Here is a 17,812-nt window from a genome sequence, read left to right as displayed (position 1 = left end):
CTCGCAAAATTTTACATTTTTAATAATTACTTTAAATTTTTAAGTTTTGCTCATTTTTAAACATCAGATAGTTGTCTTCAGTTCTGTATTATATCACGCTTAAAATTAACATCAAATCCACAACACTCTTCATTTCTAACAACGATTATTTTCATTTTGTTTATTTTGTTTGTTTCAATCTCTTTTTTTTTCCTTTTTTTCTTCTTCGAATTATCTTCGAATATTCCGTTAATAGCAATTTAAACAGTTTTTATAATTACGAAATTTTCACACTTTAAAATTTATCAATTTTCTTGTAAGAGAAACAGAAAACATGCAACTGACATTTTATATTGGATACGTATTGATAGGTTGGTCTATAGTTTATAAGAAAAATCAAAAAGTGAACGAATGAAAAAAGTTATAAAAAGGAATTACATTTAAGCAGGAAATAAATTAATTATCCCATTTATTAGAAAAATATTAATTGGATAAATTATTTTTCAGTCTGAAGCTTATAAATTAGTAATATTTTTTCAGTAAAAAATATTGTTACCGCTTATAAAAAAAATATCATTTCAGACAAAAACGAAATTTTAATTAAGTTTTTACCACTGGTGTTGAGGTATAGAGTTAAACTCATTAATTAAAGTAAGCTGTTTGAAAACAATAAGATCCTATTTTTATTCTTTTTTCCATAATTACTGCTTTTTTTTAAAGTTTAATTGAAAGATATTTAAGTGTAAAAGGTATAAAGGTATTGCAAATGAATGATTTATGTTAAGAAAAAACCTCTTTAATATAAGAAATAATTATGGACGATTTAAAAATTAACTTGCAGGAAAATTATCCAATTTGGAAAAGAAAGCATTTTTAGGTAAAGAGTAAAAAAAAGAAATGACTAATAAATCCATGAGAATTAATTTTGCTTCATAAAAGTGTTAAAAAGCTAAAATATTTCTGAATTAGAAATTGTCCTGGTTTCAAAATTTCGGTTGAATCTTTTACTATTAGCATAAATTTAAAAATGTAAATGGAAGATAAAATATATCGGGCTTACGTAAGTAAGCTCTTCCTGGAAAATTGATATTTCTCGGGTAAATACATTATTTAGTCTCATTTAAATATGAAGCAATAATTTTTTTTATCAAATCGTGAAATTTCAGAGATTCCAGAGGAAGAAGGATCTAATTGACACTTTTGAAAAAAAAAACTTTTTTTCTTATAGGAAGCTTTCTTTTTCTAGTCTTGTTCAATTATTCTTCATTAATTTATTTTGCTAAGTGATCAAATTTTGGAGGTTTCAGTGAAAGGAGGTTCTAAGTGAAACTTTTGAAAATAATTATATTCATCTGAGGAAGATTTTATTGAAATATGTTTTAATCATCCAACCTGTATTTATTTTACATAGTCATCAAATTTTAAAGGTTCCAGTAGAAGCTACAATTAAAAAAATTTGAAAAAATTAAATTGTTTTTAGTGGAAGATTTGATTTTAGTCATATTTAAATATTCAATGTTATTTAAATTGTTCAGTTTGTTTTGTAAAATCTTGGAGGTTTCGAGATTAAAGTGGATAAGGGTACTCAGTGACAGTATTTGACTGTTTTCAAGTGAAAGAAGGTACCAAGTGCATTTGGAAGCAAAATTTAACAACGACTTTATAAAACCTCCGTTTTAGCAATAAATTAAAACATTTGGAGAAAAAATGTCTTGACTTGAACAATTTAAATAATTGTATGGATTTTGCCAATTAGAAGCTTGTGAACAAGAATAAATGCAAAAACGTTAATTTATTCTGGTTTTCAATTGTTGATTTAAAAAATTATATGTACATAATTGAACATTCTTTCTTGATAAAAAGATCTACAAGGACCTGGCTTCAACGCAAATGACCAATTGTGTTTTTGGACAGTCGTATAAAGTAGAACGATAATCTGTCAAAGGAGAATAATGTGTCAATTTCTAAACTTCAAGCCAATTTTTCTAAAATTCAACAAAATGTTGCTTGAGACCCGTATCCATTCAGGTCTTCACACAATTTTAAAATAAAAAACTGAAATTTCAATAATTCTTTACTTATTAACATCGGGATTCAGCGTGAATCTTAAAAATGCACTTAATCTCTTTAGTGTAGCCTTCAATGGCCTATGATATTTATGATCATTTAAGACTACACTGTAAAATGTTTTCGTGCATCTTAACTCCAAGAATTTGGGTCAACTATTTTACACCGAAAGTTTTAAAGTGATGCATTACACACAGTTCCTGGGTGTTAGGTAAGTGAAACACTAGGATAGTTCCCGTTCACTACTTTTGGTAAAAAGTAGTTGTCCCAGTTTTTGGCATTCAGTATTTCTGAAATTTAGAATAACAATAAGTTATGATGCACATAAGAATCAATAAAGTTATTTTTATGTTACATTTTAAATTACGAAAAGTTAGTTTTGGGTGCGTCACAGTAATTCTCAAAGTGAATTTAATTTGTGAACCTAACCTACACACAGCACAGAAATAATGATAAGACGCACTCGAATTACTGAACAGAAATGGATAGATATTATGTGTTATAAAATTATTTAAAGCAGTTAATATTAGATTATAACTAAAACACGGAATATAATTATCCTTAGTATACAACAAAAAAATTTACATATATATTTTTACGGCGAAATTTTTTCAGTAATATTAATAGTAGTTCAGTGCATAGTTATTGTACCAGCGTTAAAGACATCAACAAAATCAAACTAATTCGTACTCAATATTTATATTAAGTATTTTATTTTATTTTTCTACCATCATTGAACAGTCGATCAAATTTTGAGTTTACGACTACTAATGTTCAACTCCGTAGCGTTGTAATTTGAGCCCAATCCGCAAGACAAGGGAACTCCTGGATCAAGTATCGGGAGTAATTGGCCTTCGTGGAGGATTTTTTGATGGAACTAATCCGTATTTGCGTTACACAGAGTGAAAAACCACGAAATTTTTCCACAGTTAGCCTTACAGTAAAAGGGAATCTAACCCATGGTCCGTCTACCACTAAGGATATTTTTCGTCAGCACTGTGATTGGCGTGAGCAAGTTTCGTGATTTGTATCATGCAGCCTTCACTGGATTCGAACCTGTGCCACCTCATTGTGAAGCAAGCACTCTGTCCTCTAAGCCAGTGGTGCGCAAACTAGGGGTCGCGACCCCTGTGGGGGTCGCCAGAAGTTTTTTGGGGGTCGCCAAATTTTTATGAAATGCATTATCCCTGCATGCTGCATACCATACAGTGTACATATAAAGAGTGAAGCGCCATCACTCACTGATTAATTGCAATTGGATTTCCGAAATGTCACGAAATATCGAGTCAGAAGTCATAAAACGCATACAAAATTCATCTGTATTTGCTTTACAACTGGACGAGACTATCGATATTACTAAAATGTCACAACTAATTATTTACGTTAGGTTTATTTTTAATGAAGATATAACAGAAACGTTTTTATGTTACAAAAATTTGGAAGGAAAAACAACTGGAGAAAAAATATTCGAAGTAATAAATGAATATTTTGAAACAAAGTCCCTTACCTGGGCAAACTGTGTTGCGGTTTGTACTGATGGTGCTGCAGCATTAACAGGTTCGAATAAAGGGCTCAGAGGCTTAATTCAGAAGGTGGCACCTCATATGGTATTTAATCACTGTATGATTCATCGGAAAGCTCTTGTTGCAAAAGATATGGATGAAGTGTTGCACAACGTATTACAAGACGCTGTTAGTTCAATTAACTACATTAAATGCAACAGCCACAACAGCCGTCTCTTTTCAATAGTTTGCAATGAGATGGGCTCAACGTATGAGAAATTGCTGTTACACATCGAAGTCAGATGGCTTTCACGTGGGAAAATACTACGACGGATATTTGATTTGAGAAATGAAGTGTACATGTTCTAAATCGAAAAGAAACATAGATTGGCAAGTTATTATATCAATGAAGTTTGGCTAGGGAAGCTGAGCTATTTAGTTGATATTTTCGAAAAACTTAACGACTTAAATTTGAGCTTGCAGAGTGAGAATTCAACTATCATAACTACAGCCAGTAAAATTCAAGCTTTTAAGAATAAGTTTAGTCTCTGGCAAACTGAACTGAATAAAAACAACACCAACATGTTCCCTTGCTTTAGCGATTTTATCAAGGAAAATAATATAGATATATTTACATTTAAAAACATCATTTCCAATCACATTGAAAAGTTAAAGAAAAATTTTTCGAGAAGATTCGAGGATTTTCCAGAAAACGATCTTGGTTGGATTCGTGATCCATTTTCCTTTGACATATGCAGTTCAACGCTTCAAATTAGTGAGAAAGAGCAATTGATAGATCTGATTAGTGATTATACTCTTCGAAATCAATTTAAGACTCAGCCTTGCCAAACATTTTGGCTATCCGTGGAAAAACAATATCCTGTTTTATGCAAGAATGCCATCAGAGTGTTAATACAATTTGCATCAACGTATTTATGTGAAACTGGATTTAGCAAACTAGTTTCAATAAAAACTAAATACCACTCGCGTTTAAAACCTGAAGATGACATGCGAATTGCAATTAGCAACATACATCCAAACATCGATGAGATAATTAGAAACTTGCAGCCACATACATCTCATTAAAGGGCAATTTACTGATTTTTGTGTTATACAAAAAGTATTTTCTTAAAATTATAAATAAAATTAATATGAGTCAAATATGATGATGTTTTTATTCGATGAAACGAAAGAAATGCTCGAAATATACATCGTATTTGTGAACATTTATCTCTAGGGGTCGCCAAAAATTTTCTCTCCACAAAAGGGGTCGTGGTCGAAAAAAGTTTGCGCACCACTGCTCTAAGCCATCAATATAAAGATATCCTAAGTATGCAAAATTGGCACTCGTGGAGGAAAAAATAGTTCATGAATATTGTGAATGTGCTTGAACTTGGTATAAGCCTTAACCATAATATCTTTTCAGATTTGATATTAACTTGAAATAAAGTGTTTCCTAACACAATGCTTTGGGTTGCGACAACAAAGCCGGAGAGATAGTGAGCCACAGTTTTTGCAGTGCTTCGAAGGCTCTATTATCACACATAATAACAGAACTCTCATAATTTTATGCGCAAAATCACCGGCAGTATCGAATAATACTTTGTTACTTTTGCCAATTAGTAGATTGCTGTTGCGTTCAAAAATGTTAGGCTGAATTTTGGTCATATTCAACTTGCACTCTCAATGCTTTAATCAAAAAAGTGACCCAAACGTTAGGAAAAAGTCCCAGTTTTATAACATAAAAAGCGCCAATTTTCTTATGATTTGAAAAGCTATTCCAACGTTGAATTTTTAGAAATCTCAAAAATATGCAAACATTGAGTTATCTATAACGCTGGAGAACATGTTTTTTCTTGCTGCATTAGATTACTTAACGGATCTTGAATTTTATTGCAATTGGTTTCTTTTTCCAAGCTTTTTTTTTAAAATCACATTTTTGGTTTATTTTTTGTTGAAATGAACAAGTTTAAAAGTGAGAAATAGAACAAGAGGTAACAAATGTTGCGACATTCTTAAAGACGAGGAGTTAGGGAACATCATCTGAATTAAAACTGCATAACAACCCATGACTGGAAATGTCGTCATACTCCCAAATGTCGTCATACTTTCTTATCTTGAACTGTTTCTTCATTTAGTTCAGAACAGGTCCCAATAGGCAAGCTCACATTGGCGCGTACATTAAAATCTTTTGGCATGGGTTTTCATGCAATTTTAATCCTGATGATGTGCCCTAATTACCCTAAAAGTTTGAAGCATCATTTACGCGACTTCCTGATATATATATAACTTTTTTAGACTCGTACATTTCGACAAAAATAGACTGAAATGATAATTTTATTAAAATACTAGCTGACCCGGCAAACGTTGTTTTGCCGTATGAATTATTTCTAAAGTATGAAAATATATCTTATTTATTGTAAGTGTGTGCGTATGTGGTATATGAGTGGAAGAGGCATGGAGCGCTGTGAACGATGAAATGTGAACGGAAAATAACAACACACCAAATAATAGTTTTTTTCTAATTTATTGTAACTTTTTTTTATAAATTATATATACAACGAATTCTGAAAATATTAGTCAACAATATTAATCTCTTAGTACAATGGAGTGTACAATATTTTTTGTCATTCCATCTTTAGCTAACACAAATAAACTGGATGGTTTACCCTCCCGAGAGCATGCCACGTATAATTAATTACCTGTGTGAAAAACTTGGAATGCTCAAATCTAAGCCACAAACAGACATTGTTTGGCTTTGAGATTTATTAATAGTCATTGCAAATGCCAATCTAATGGGGAACTGAATGCGTTTAAATTGAATTGGCACATCTGTGGGTATAATAGAGATTAGTGGAAATAATATACTTTCACCCCGGAATTTGTCATTTAAAATAATGACTTCGATAACGTTGTTCATTAATTTTTTAACGACTAATCGCGTGCTGTTGCTCAGCCGTGGTCGGTTCAAAATACGGGGGAAAATAAGCGGAGATCCAACTTTGAGTACTAAATTATGCGGCGGTATGCCTGGTAAATTTGCAACTTCAATGGGATCGCAAACTGCATCTATGGATTCAGATGTTACCAAGCTAACAACATTACGCCACAGTCATCAGTTATCGAATCTTTGTGATTGTTCCATAACGTTTCTATACCGGCCGGGAAACATGTAGTTAATATTATAGCAAATAGTAGGCGAATTTGCTTTGCAGAATGCAATGCTACTTCAGCAAGAATACATTCCCACTGGTTGTCGTCTTCCACCAAGCCGAGTGCAAGGCATGCATCTTACGTTGGATGCTGATGTCGATCAACTTTACGTATATCTCGAAATGAGAATGAGCCGGTGACATTAACCAACAACAGTCGAGAATGAAAGCAGTCAGTCTGGCTTGGATTGACTGTAAATACTCTCCCCAAGGTGTTTGATTTGAATAAACCGGGACAGTCATCAACCGGTGTGCCTTGCTTGCGGGGTGTCCATTTTTTTTGTTTGAGACCATGTGAAATAGTGTGGTACTTCTGAGTAGAGTAATGTCCATACAAAGGCACCAAAAGCATCCGCACGATTACACAATTCAAAAAAATTCGTAGAGTGTAGTTTTCGGTGGATTTATAGCTCGGTCAATCGGTGTCTCGTTCGTGAAATATACACTCTGACCGTTTTTAAGATGTACGGCTAAATGACTAACGGTTGGATCCCGTTCATGAATTGGGAATTTAAAGATACGCTAAACAGCTTCATTGGAGCTGATGTACCGGCCAATTCGGTACAGCGTTATTTCGTCATTGTTATTCACAGGAAGAGCAGTCACATTGGTATTTTCAACTCGAAATACTGCCATATCACTGCCTTTAATCAGATACTTGCAAATATATTTGATGCTCTTCTTTTAAGGGTGAGCATAAGTATTAGAGTTTAATATGACTTGTTGCAACGTGCGTGATTATTGTTTTTGATTTATTATGTTTCAATGTCTAGTTTGGAATCGTTTAAATAAAGATATATTTAAAATACACATTAAATCTGTCCAAAAAATGAAAAACAATTGGTTATAAACCTATTCTCAGACCTACTGAATATACATATAAAATTTCATCAAAATCGGTCAAGCCGTTTAGGAGGAGTTTAACCACTAAAACTGTGACAAGAGATTTTTATATATATAGACTAGCTGACCCGGCAAACGTTGTTTTGCCATATGATTTATTTCTAGTGTATGAAAATATATCTTATTTATTGTAAGTGTGTGCGTATGTGGTATGTGTGAGTGACAGTGGCATGGAGCGCTGTGAACGATGACGGAAAGTGAAAATAACAACACACCAAATAATAATTTTTTAAATTTATTGTAACTTTTTTTTATAAATTATATATACAACTAATTCTGAAAATATTAGTAAACAATATTAATCTCTTAGTGCAATGGAGTGTACAATATTTTTTGTCATTCCGTCTTTTGCTAACACAAATAAACTGGATGGTTTACCCACTCGAGAGCATGCCACGTATAATTGTCCGTGTGAAAAACATGGTGTGCTCAAATCTAAGCCACAAACAGACATTGTTTGGCCTTGAGATTTATTAATAGTCATTGCAAATGCCAATCTAATGGGGAATTGAATGCGTTTAAATTGAATAGGCACATCTGTGGGTATAATAGGGATTCGTGGAAGTAATACACTTTCACCCCGGAATTTTCCATTTAAAATAATGACTTCGATAACGTTGTTCATTAATTTTTTAACGACCAATCGCGTGCCGTTGCACAGCTGTGGTGGGTTCAAATTACGAAGCAAAATAACAGGAGATCCAACTTTAAGTACTAAATTATGCGGTGGCATGCCTGGTAAATCCAATGAATTTAAAAACTCTGTTGGAAAATATGCAGCTTCCATAGGATCTCAAACTGCATCAACGGATTTGTATGTCACCATGTTACCTGGCAATAACTGTTGTATTTTCAGATTCAATTCGTTGACGTCCACATTTTTTGCTGCTAAAATCGCCCTTTCAGCAAGCCACTCATGATTAATATATTGCGTATGTAAATCGGGAAATATAAGGTTAATGAGAGCATCTTTTGAATCAATGATTGTGCAGAAATCCTCCGGTAATTTTATGCATCCTGTCTCATCCTTGGTAACTTTTCCATCACCGATATCTAGCAATTGTTTTGAGAATGTTTCAGCAGATGGATCCTGAAGCATTTGGACTCGCATATTTACTGTTAGTTGAACTTTTTCAACATTATTCCACAGTGGAGATGATTTCAAGCAAGCATTGATCTCATCAGCGTACGTTGAACGCGGAATGACGGGAAGTGTTTGCCTGAAATCACCTGAAAGGAGTAGCAGAGTGCCGCCAAATAATTTGTCATTGTTCTTTATATCTTTCAATGTCCTATTCAACGCCTCAAGCGAATGTTTGTGTGCCATTGTGCATTCATCCCAGATGATAATTTTACAGTGTTTCAACACTGTGGCCATAGACGATTGCTTTTTTATGCTGCACGCTGCGTCCGGGTTGTTTTGAATATTTAGTGGCAGCTTAAATACTGAATGAGCTGTTCTGCCTCCATCCAATAAAGTTGCCGCAATGCCAGATGATGCAACGGCCAACGCGATGCCATTATTTGATCGTATTTCAGCGAGAATTAGCGAAATAATAAATGTTTTGCCAGTTCCACCTGGTGCTTCCAAAAAAAAAATCCACCTTGACCTGCCGAAACTGCGAGCATAATGCGGTCATATATGTTCCTTTGTTCCTCATTCATCAGTGGAACATTGCGAGTCACAATAGCTGTCATTTCTACTGTATTGTAATGAAGTTCACGATTCATGTCATTGTTTAAAAAATCAGATGCACTTCGATTTGGCGAAAGCATACCGAAATGACTGAGAGGCAAGTTGGCAATAGTAATGCAAAGATCCTCAATAGCAATCAGTGCTTCATTGTACATAGCATCGCTGAATGCTATCGTTAGATCGTTACAACGTGTGCGATGGTGATACAGTATATCATCAGTCATCGAATCTTTGTGATTATCCCATAAAGTTTCTATTCTGCCCGGGAAACATGTAGTTAATACTATAGCGAATAGTACACGAATTTGCTTAGCAGTACAGTTCAATGCTGCTTCAGCAAGCATACATTCCCACTGGTTGTCATCTTCCAGCAAGCCGAGTGCAAGGCATGCATCTTTATACGTTGGATGCTGATGCCCATCGACTTTACGTATATCGCGAAATGACAATGAGCCGGTGACATTAACCAACAACAGTCGAAGATAAAAGCACTCAGTCTGCCTTGGATTGACTGTAAATACTCTCCCCAAGGCGTTTGATTTGAATAAACCGGGACATGCTTCAACCGGTGTGCCTTGCTTGCGGGGTATCCATTTTTTTTGTTTGAGACCATATGAAATTGTGTGGTACTTCTGAGTAAAGTAATGTCCGTGCAAAAGCACCAAAAGCATCAGCACGATTACACAATTCAAAAAATTCGGTGAGTGTAGTTCTTGGTGGATTTATAGCTCTGTCAATCGCTGTCTCGTTCGTGAAATATACGCGCTGACCGTTTTCAAGATGGACGGCTAAATGAATAACGGTTGGATCCCGTTCATGAATTGGGAAACCAAAAATACGCCAAACTGCTTCATTGGAGCTGATGTACCGGCCAATTTGGTACAGCGTTATTTCATCGTTGTTATTCACTGGAGGGGCAGTCACATTGGTATTTTCAACTCGAAATACTGCCATATCACTGCCTTTATTCACATACTTGCAAATATATTTGATGCTCTTCACTGAACTACAAAACTCTACATTAATATGAGCTTGGAATGTTTTGCTCAGTAGAGGTGAATAAGGCACCACCCAACGATTGTCAATGTCAATGTCGATGTTGCTGATATTTTTAATAAACGATTGTCCGCCATTATCGGAATTTCTTCGACGATATATTGGATATCCGTCAACATTTGTGATCGTATCGTTAGTGAAATTTTTAGGAAACCCTTTGGTACATTTTCCATTTGCATTACACGGCGATAAACGATTAAAATTGCCGCATGGGCCATGAATCATGTTAACTGTAACAATATCAAACAGCAATTGATCAGTAGACGGATTTGGAATTTCCGCAGAAATTACACTATCGATTTCTTCAGGACGTATTTTGTTGATTAACCAAATCAAAATGTGCGCATGAGGTAATCCCCTCTTTTGCCATTCAACCGAATACATCCAGCAACGTGTAGGACCAAATACTTGTAATTTCGTAATGAAACTTATTAAAGACTTTAACTTTTGTCTGAATACACGTGCTGTAATGTCATGACGATGTATTGCATTTTGGCCGGGAAAAAGCAATGATGTAATCTCTGGCCATTTAGGATTACACGTGAACGTGATAAACAAACACGGTCGTCCGTACTCGCGCACGTAAGCCAGAGCATCCTGGATATATTCTTGCATATGACGTGGGCTGCCTATATACGATGATGGTAGAATGACCGAGTTACCAATTTCGGCGGCATCGGCGCTACTGACAATAGCGTCTCGCAAGTGAATGTATTCTTCAGCACGCAGCTGTTGTTGATTATATCGCAAGTATCGTAGTCGTTCACTCTCTATCTTCACGTACATGTCGACCATGAATTGTTGACAAAGCTCACGATATCGTAGAATGATGTTGTCCTGACCGCGTCTATTCATCAACTGATACGCATAATAATCCTTCGCACTAACATTCTTGTTTGTTTCGGCTCCTGTAATAATATATACTAATAAATATAATTATAAATAAATAATAAAAATATAATTATAAATAAATAATAAAAATATAATTATAAATAAATAATAAAAATATAATTATAAATAAATAATAAAAATACAATTATAATTCATGAATAATTATAAATCATTAATAAATATAATTGAAATTAATGTTAGTTTAGTTTGATAAATTGAAATTAATTAAGTTCTTTGTTAAATGAGTAATGTTCAAGTCCACAATGAATGAAGTACCTGTTGCGGGATCACGTTGTTTAATATTTACGCAATATCCATCTTGTCCCTTCCAAAAAATTAGCGGATATTGGAGAGCGTCATATGAACGGTGTGTTTCAGCAATGAACTGGAGATTATTATTTCTTCTACGAATCACGATTTGTCGTGCAGTTGTTCGATCGCCAACCATGATTCCAGCAACGTCGTCAACAACAGGTGCATTGAATCTACGAATATGCTCTCCAACAGGTGTTTTATCAGGGCTGATGACAATAGCGTGATGATCACTTTGTAATTTAGGCAAGTGTGATTTGAATATTTTCAATAATTCATTGTGCTCATTCAATAGAGCGTCCAGCTCACCAACGATGCGTTTGGCAAAAAATGAATTGAGGTGATTGTATTCACAACGTGCGTCTACGCGCGCATCTTTGCCGCCCATGAAATAGATTTGCAAAAATTTATGCGCTTCGTTTGGCATTGGCAGCAATGAGCCCACTTTGTGATAAATTTGACCTTTGACTTTAAATGTTGAATTGAATTGTTGACCATATACCGTATTATTTTTAACTATTTCTGTTGCTCCGAATGATGTCATTTGGAAACAGGAATTGAATGTCCGAATTGATTTCAGGAACACATTTGAATCTGGATTCGTGCCAAACAGTAAACCCTTTAATGGTTCAGGTGGTGTATCAATTACATGTAGTTGTACCTTTCCTGATGAGCAACACATCCCGGCTGGCTCATTTTTGAACTTAAGAGCATTGCAATGCAGGCATTCCTTGTCCATAGCACCAATTATGACTTTTGAATGAGCATAATATTCAACATTAGGCTCATACTCGAATGCTAGGCGCAGGAAAGACTGAGAGTTAAAAGATCGATGTGCCTGTTGGCGTTGTTGTTCATTTACTCTTAGTCTGTTAAATGTGAGTCGGCGCGATCGTCTTTGTTCCAATCTTCTTTCTTCATTTCGGTCAGCTCGTGCATCTTCTGATTCTACTTGATGCAATCGTGCCATGCTCTCACGTGCATCAGTATTGTCTTGCTGGATTTGTTCTGCGTTTCTTTCGGCTCTTGCATTCTGCATGAATGTAGCTTGACATGTTTTACGGCCCAAAGAAGCCCCTCTACGTCGTTTTGGCATTGTTTGCTGTTAAAAAAAAATTAAATTACTTAATGATGAAAAAAAGTATTATGTATTTATTTATATTTTATTTAAGTTATAATTCTTTTGGAGCGTTTGGATGAGAGTAAACTTTGTGAGCTGCGCGCGCAGAAAACGACAGGATAAAGTTAGCCATAGAATGAAATTAATTAAAAATATATATTTTTACTTAAATAATACCTTTTTGATTGATTTTAATATTTATATTTGATCATTACAGCATTTTTATTATTTTAAATTTTTTTCCATACGCCAAAAAAGTATAACTTCTAACGCATATACATAAGTACACACACACTTTTTTAATTTAACATACTTTTCATGATATTTCTCTTTTGAAATAACAGAGCAGAATTACTCTTAAAATCAATAATTGTATCAATTATTTATAAAATAGGAATGAATAATGACAGCTCTGCAGATTAATAAATTAATAAAAATTTACTTGAGAATAACACTTAAATAGTAAAATGATATTTGTAAACGTATGATGAAAAACAGCATAGTAGTAATGTGTTTATTTATCTTTTATTACTTAACCTACCTTTCGCAATATTTTTCCTTCAGAATAATACAGTAGAAATACTCTTAATATTAATAATTATTATTGATATTTACAGCACTGCAAATTAATAATAATTACACGGAAATGATAATTGCAAACGTCACAACGGCGTTCGATGTACAAACAATAATAATGGCCGAAATTTTTCCGAAAACTGCGTGAGAAGTGAGATACTGCTTATTGCAAACCTGCCAACTTTTAATCCTTTTGAGGATGATTTTACCCTGCGGTAGTTAAGCGGAATTTAAATTATAATTTTAGACAGAAATATTCGCTGTATTTAAATCAAGCTTATGCGTACTTTTACAATAGTATTACATATTAATATATATGCTTAATTTTTTTAAAAATAGTAGTGGATCAAAAAGATAATAAATTAAGTTTATAAATGCAAGGAATATATAGAAAGCATACATTTTGCTACTAATTGAAATAAAGAAATAAAATTCTACCTGGTTGTCGTCTTCCAGCAAGCCGAGTGCAAGGCATGCATCTTTATACGTTGGATGCTGATGTCCATCGACTTTACGTATATCTTGAAATGACAATGAGCCGGTGACATTAACCAACAACATTCGAAGATAAAAGCACTAAGTCTGCCTTGGATTGACTGTAAATGCTCTCCCCAAGGCGTTTGATTTGAATAAACCGGGACAACGGCCTTCATCGGTGTGCCTTGCTTGCGGGAAGTCCATTTCTTTTTGTTTGAGCCCATGTGAAATAGTGTGGTACTTCTGAACAGAGTAATGTCTGTGCAAAGGCATCAAACGCATCCGCACGATTACACAATTCAAAAAAATTCGGTGAGTGTAGTTCTTGGTGGATTTATAGCTCTGTCAATCGCTGTCTCGTTCGTGAAATATACGCGCTGACCGTTTTCAAGATGGACGGCTAAATGACTAACGGTAGGATCATGAATAGGGAATCCAAAGTTGCGACAAACAGCTTCATTGGAGCTGATGTACCGGCCAATTTGGTAGAGCGTTATTTCGTCGTTGTTATTCACTGGAAAAGCGGTCACATTGGTATTTTCAACTCGAAATACTGCCATATCACTGCCTTTATTTACATACTTGCAAATATATTTGATGCTCTTCTTTTAAGGGCGAGCATAAGTATTAGAGTTTAAAGTGAATTGTTGCAACGTGCGTGAATATTACTTTTTGATTTATCAGGTTTCTATGTCTAGTTTGGATTGGAATATGATTAAATAAAGATATATTTAAAATATACGTTAAATCTGTCCAAAAAATGAAAAAAAAATTAGTTATAAACCTATTCTCATACCTACTGAATATACATATAAAATTTCATCAAAATCGATCCAGCCGTTTAGGAGGAGTTTAACCACTAAAACTGTGACAAGAAATTTTTATATATATAGATGTAGCTTTATTAGCAAAACTTATTTCAGCTTTAATATCCCCACACTCGAATCTGGCAAGACCAAGTATTTGTATAATTGCGTCAAAAAGTTGTTTCCCCAGTGTTATTGCTTTAGTCTATTACAATCGCAATGTCCTAATAATGATTTGGCTAAAGAAAACCAGCCTTATATTCAAAATACATGTAAAAGAATTTACTCTTACTAATGAAAATCGCTTCTGCAACGTTCTTATGCTGCCCTTTTAATAAATATTAATTACTTTTCTGTTTTTTAACTGCAACCGATGCTCTGTTTAGGATATTTCTCCAAATAATCTCCATGAAGTTTATATTAAAATTTATATTCTCCATGAAATTTATATTAAAAGTAAAAAATGAACTTCTTCAAAAATTAAAGAATAGATTAAATGGTTTTTAAATTTAATTACGGAAATATTTCTTAAAACAAGAGCAAATTCTGAAACAATCAATTCTATTCGAATCAAATTGTCCTAATACAGATTTGGCTGAAGAAAACCTCTCTTATATTTAAATTTCACGTAAAATAATTTACTGTTACTAATGAAAACTGCTTCTGCAACGTTCTTATGGTGCCCTTTTAATGAATATTAATTAGTTTTCAGTTTTTTAACAGCAACCGATGCTCTGTTTAGGATATTTCTCCAAATAATCGTCATGGAAATTATATTAAAAGTAAAAAAATAAAATTCTTCAAAATTTAGAGTATAGATTAAATCGTTATTAAATTTAATTACTGAAATATTTCTTAAATCAAGAACAAATTCTGTAAATTTCCAATTCTGATGCATTTATTAATTAAAAATCATAACAGATTTGCCAATTTCTTATTTTCTTTCACATTTCACTTTATCCTGAAACATTACATTTTCGATTATGCATTCATCGTACAGAAAATTTACATTTATCTGATTACATTCCAATTTCTATTCACCCAACATCCAAGATACATTGCAAATTAGTCTATCCCACAATTCCAGTTCCGATTCTTCTGATTAAGGGTGCAGTATCCTAAACCAGTGCCCGGAATTTCAATTTCTACTTTGTGCATTCCAGAATGAGTTTCCGAATTTCCTGCCATTTAAATCCGATTTTAATCTGAATAAGTTCCTCAACTACTTTAAATTCCCGATATGTCTTATTCTGTGATTTGACTATATCACGTATGTTTATTTATTCCGTGTAACTACTAGTTGTTATGGTTCACTTTAAGTGTGGTCGTTTGCCTAGTTAGGTTTTTTGTCAATCATTTTGAGAAGGAGGTGTGGTCTGGAAAAGAAAAAAAACTTTTTTCAAGACGTTGGACATTTAGAGGCAATAAAACAAAAAAAGGCAAATGGAAATTTTTTCGTCCAATGAATACAAAACTTAAACGAATTTCTCAGATATAATTCACTTAGATTCAGTGATATGAATTCAAGATCTAATACCTCGTGTTATGAGTACATACATTTTGTAGACATTTTGAATAACCGTTTTGCGCCCTGTAATTATTTAGAACAGAATTACACATCAGTAATTTACAAGCAGTGTATAATTAGATGAAATACGAATGACATTTTGTCGATGTGCATTGTATTTAAAACAAAATTATCTTTAGTTTCAGCACAGAACAATCAATTTAGTATATATATGGTATATATTTTTTTCTTTTTTCTTTTCTCTTTATACAACTGAAATGTTTGCCAGATGCTTTACATTTGTAGTACGATGTACTATAGACTTACCAAGAAATAAAGGCATTACATTATAAGAAATGCTTTAAAATTTAGTGCCGTTTGGGGGCAACAATAAGGTTTTTTTCATAGTGAGTCTGTTTATTTTATACTTAATACTCTGGAAATGTTCAAAGAAATGATCAGATTTTAAAAGTTTTGATTCTTTAAAACTGTTACACATTTAATGCAAAGTGATACATGAAGAATGGAAAAATAACTGTTTATATAATTTTCTTTAATTAAAAATTTCCATTTTACGACCCTTTTTGTTACACAGCTTTTAGTCTGTAATGTTGTTCGATACGCATAATGTGCAATTACATATTGTTAAAAAGTTCTTAATGCTCTACAAACACGTTCTATAAATTGTTACAGTGTTTCCAGCCTTTTTAACTTATTAGCAAATATGTTTTTGATTTAACCCCATAAAAAATCTCCATTGCGCGAAAAGAAAAATAAATCACCCTGAATAACTTACGATCTATTGATAGGATTTTCACGTATTAGGGCATAGGTTTAAAGGGGTGACTTCAAGTAGTCTAATTAGCTAGTGCAGATAATATTTTAAGTCTTTGTAGTCATAATTAAAAACATCGGCTGCTCTACCAAATTGGCCTACTTGAGCTCACCCACTTGAGCCATTGGGAATGAGTCCCAGGATGTGAAAATCCGATCATTAAGTCAACAGTTATTCTGGGTAATTTTTCCGTACTGTATATAATTGCAAATAACATGCTTGTCATCTAGCAAAAGAGTCACACAACGCAGACGTAAAAACTAATTTTTTTCACATTAATTCCCTTTTGTATTTTTAATTCTGTAATAATATTTCAGGAATTTCTATTTTCAGCATCATAACTTCACATTTCGAGCATTATAACTTCACTTTATCACCCATCGAGATTTGCTTAGAAATGAAATGATGAAAACGTTACCAAAATTGGAGTGGCCATCTTTGAGCTTTCATATAAATCATATAGAACACTTTTGGTACAAATAAGAACGCAGAATACGTAATCAGTCAAACCAAACTTCCTCAAATAATTCCAATATTTTTATACATTATTTGTAGAAATTCCCCGAAACTTAACGTAATTAGATTATGAAAACAATATGTTTAGATATTCATTGCAAGAAAACGGTTTTAGAGTCGTATTCGAGGAAAATATACGGATAGGTTCTTCATTTTCTTGTAGATTGATATGTAAAACACGCGAACTTAAATGCTTGTGTTATTAATATCGAATAATGTTTATCAATGTCTAGGTTTAAGAAATAAACTTAAATCTATAAATCTTAAAATAAATTAATTACAGCATTTGAATTTTTTCTTATTTAGGTTTTATAAAAAGTAATATGTTTTCTAGAACAAAAAAAAAATTCTATATTA

The 17,812-nt window shown here is 33.2% G+C and overlaps 1 protein-coding gene across 1 annotated transcript in view; it reads right to left on the bottom strand.

The window, feature by feature from the left end:
* The window catches only part of LOC147806481 (uncharacterized), a 34,485-nt gene that overhangs the window by 11,790 nt on the left and 4,883 nt on the right, over positions 1-17,812 (bottom strand). The window contains exons 2-3 of the mRNA XM_087149645.1: positions 11,583-12,720; positions 10,380-11,323 (exon numbers count right to left, since the gene is read on the bottom strand). Coding sequence (XP_087005771.1) covers positions 10,380-11,323; positions 11,583-12,720 — 2,082 coding nt within the window. The remainder of the gene's footprint in view (positions 1-10,379; positions 11,324-11,582; positions 12,721-17,812) is intronic.

The sequence above is a fragment of the Parasteatoda tepidariorum genome, chromosome 8 (genome assembly GCF_982258835.1).
Source record: "Parasteatoda tepidariorum strain Cologne lab strain chromosome 8, Ptep-v5.0, whole genome shotgun sequence".
NCBI lineage: Eukaryota > Metazoa > Arthropoda > Arachnida > Araneae > Theridiidae > Parasteatoda > Parasteatoda tepidariorum.
Note: the sequence above shows the minus strand (reverse complement) of the source record. Positions and strands in the feature narration are given on the sequence as shown.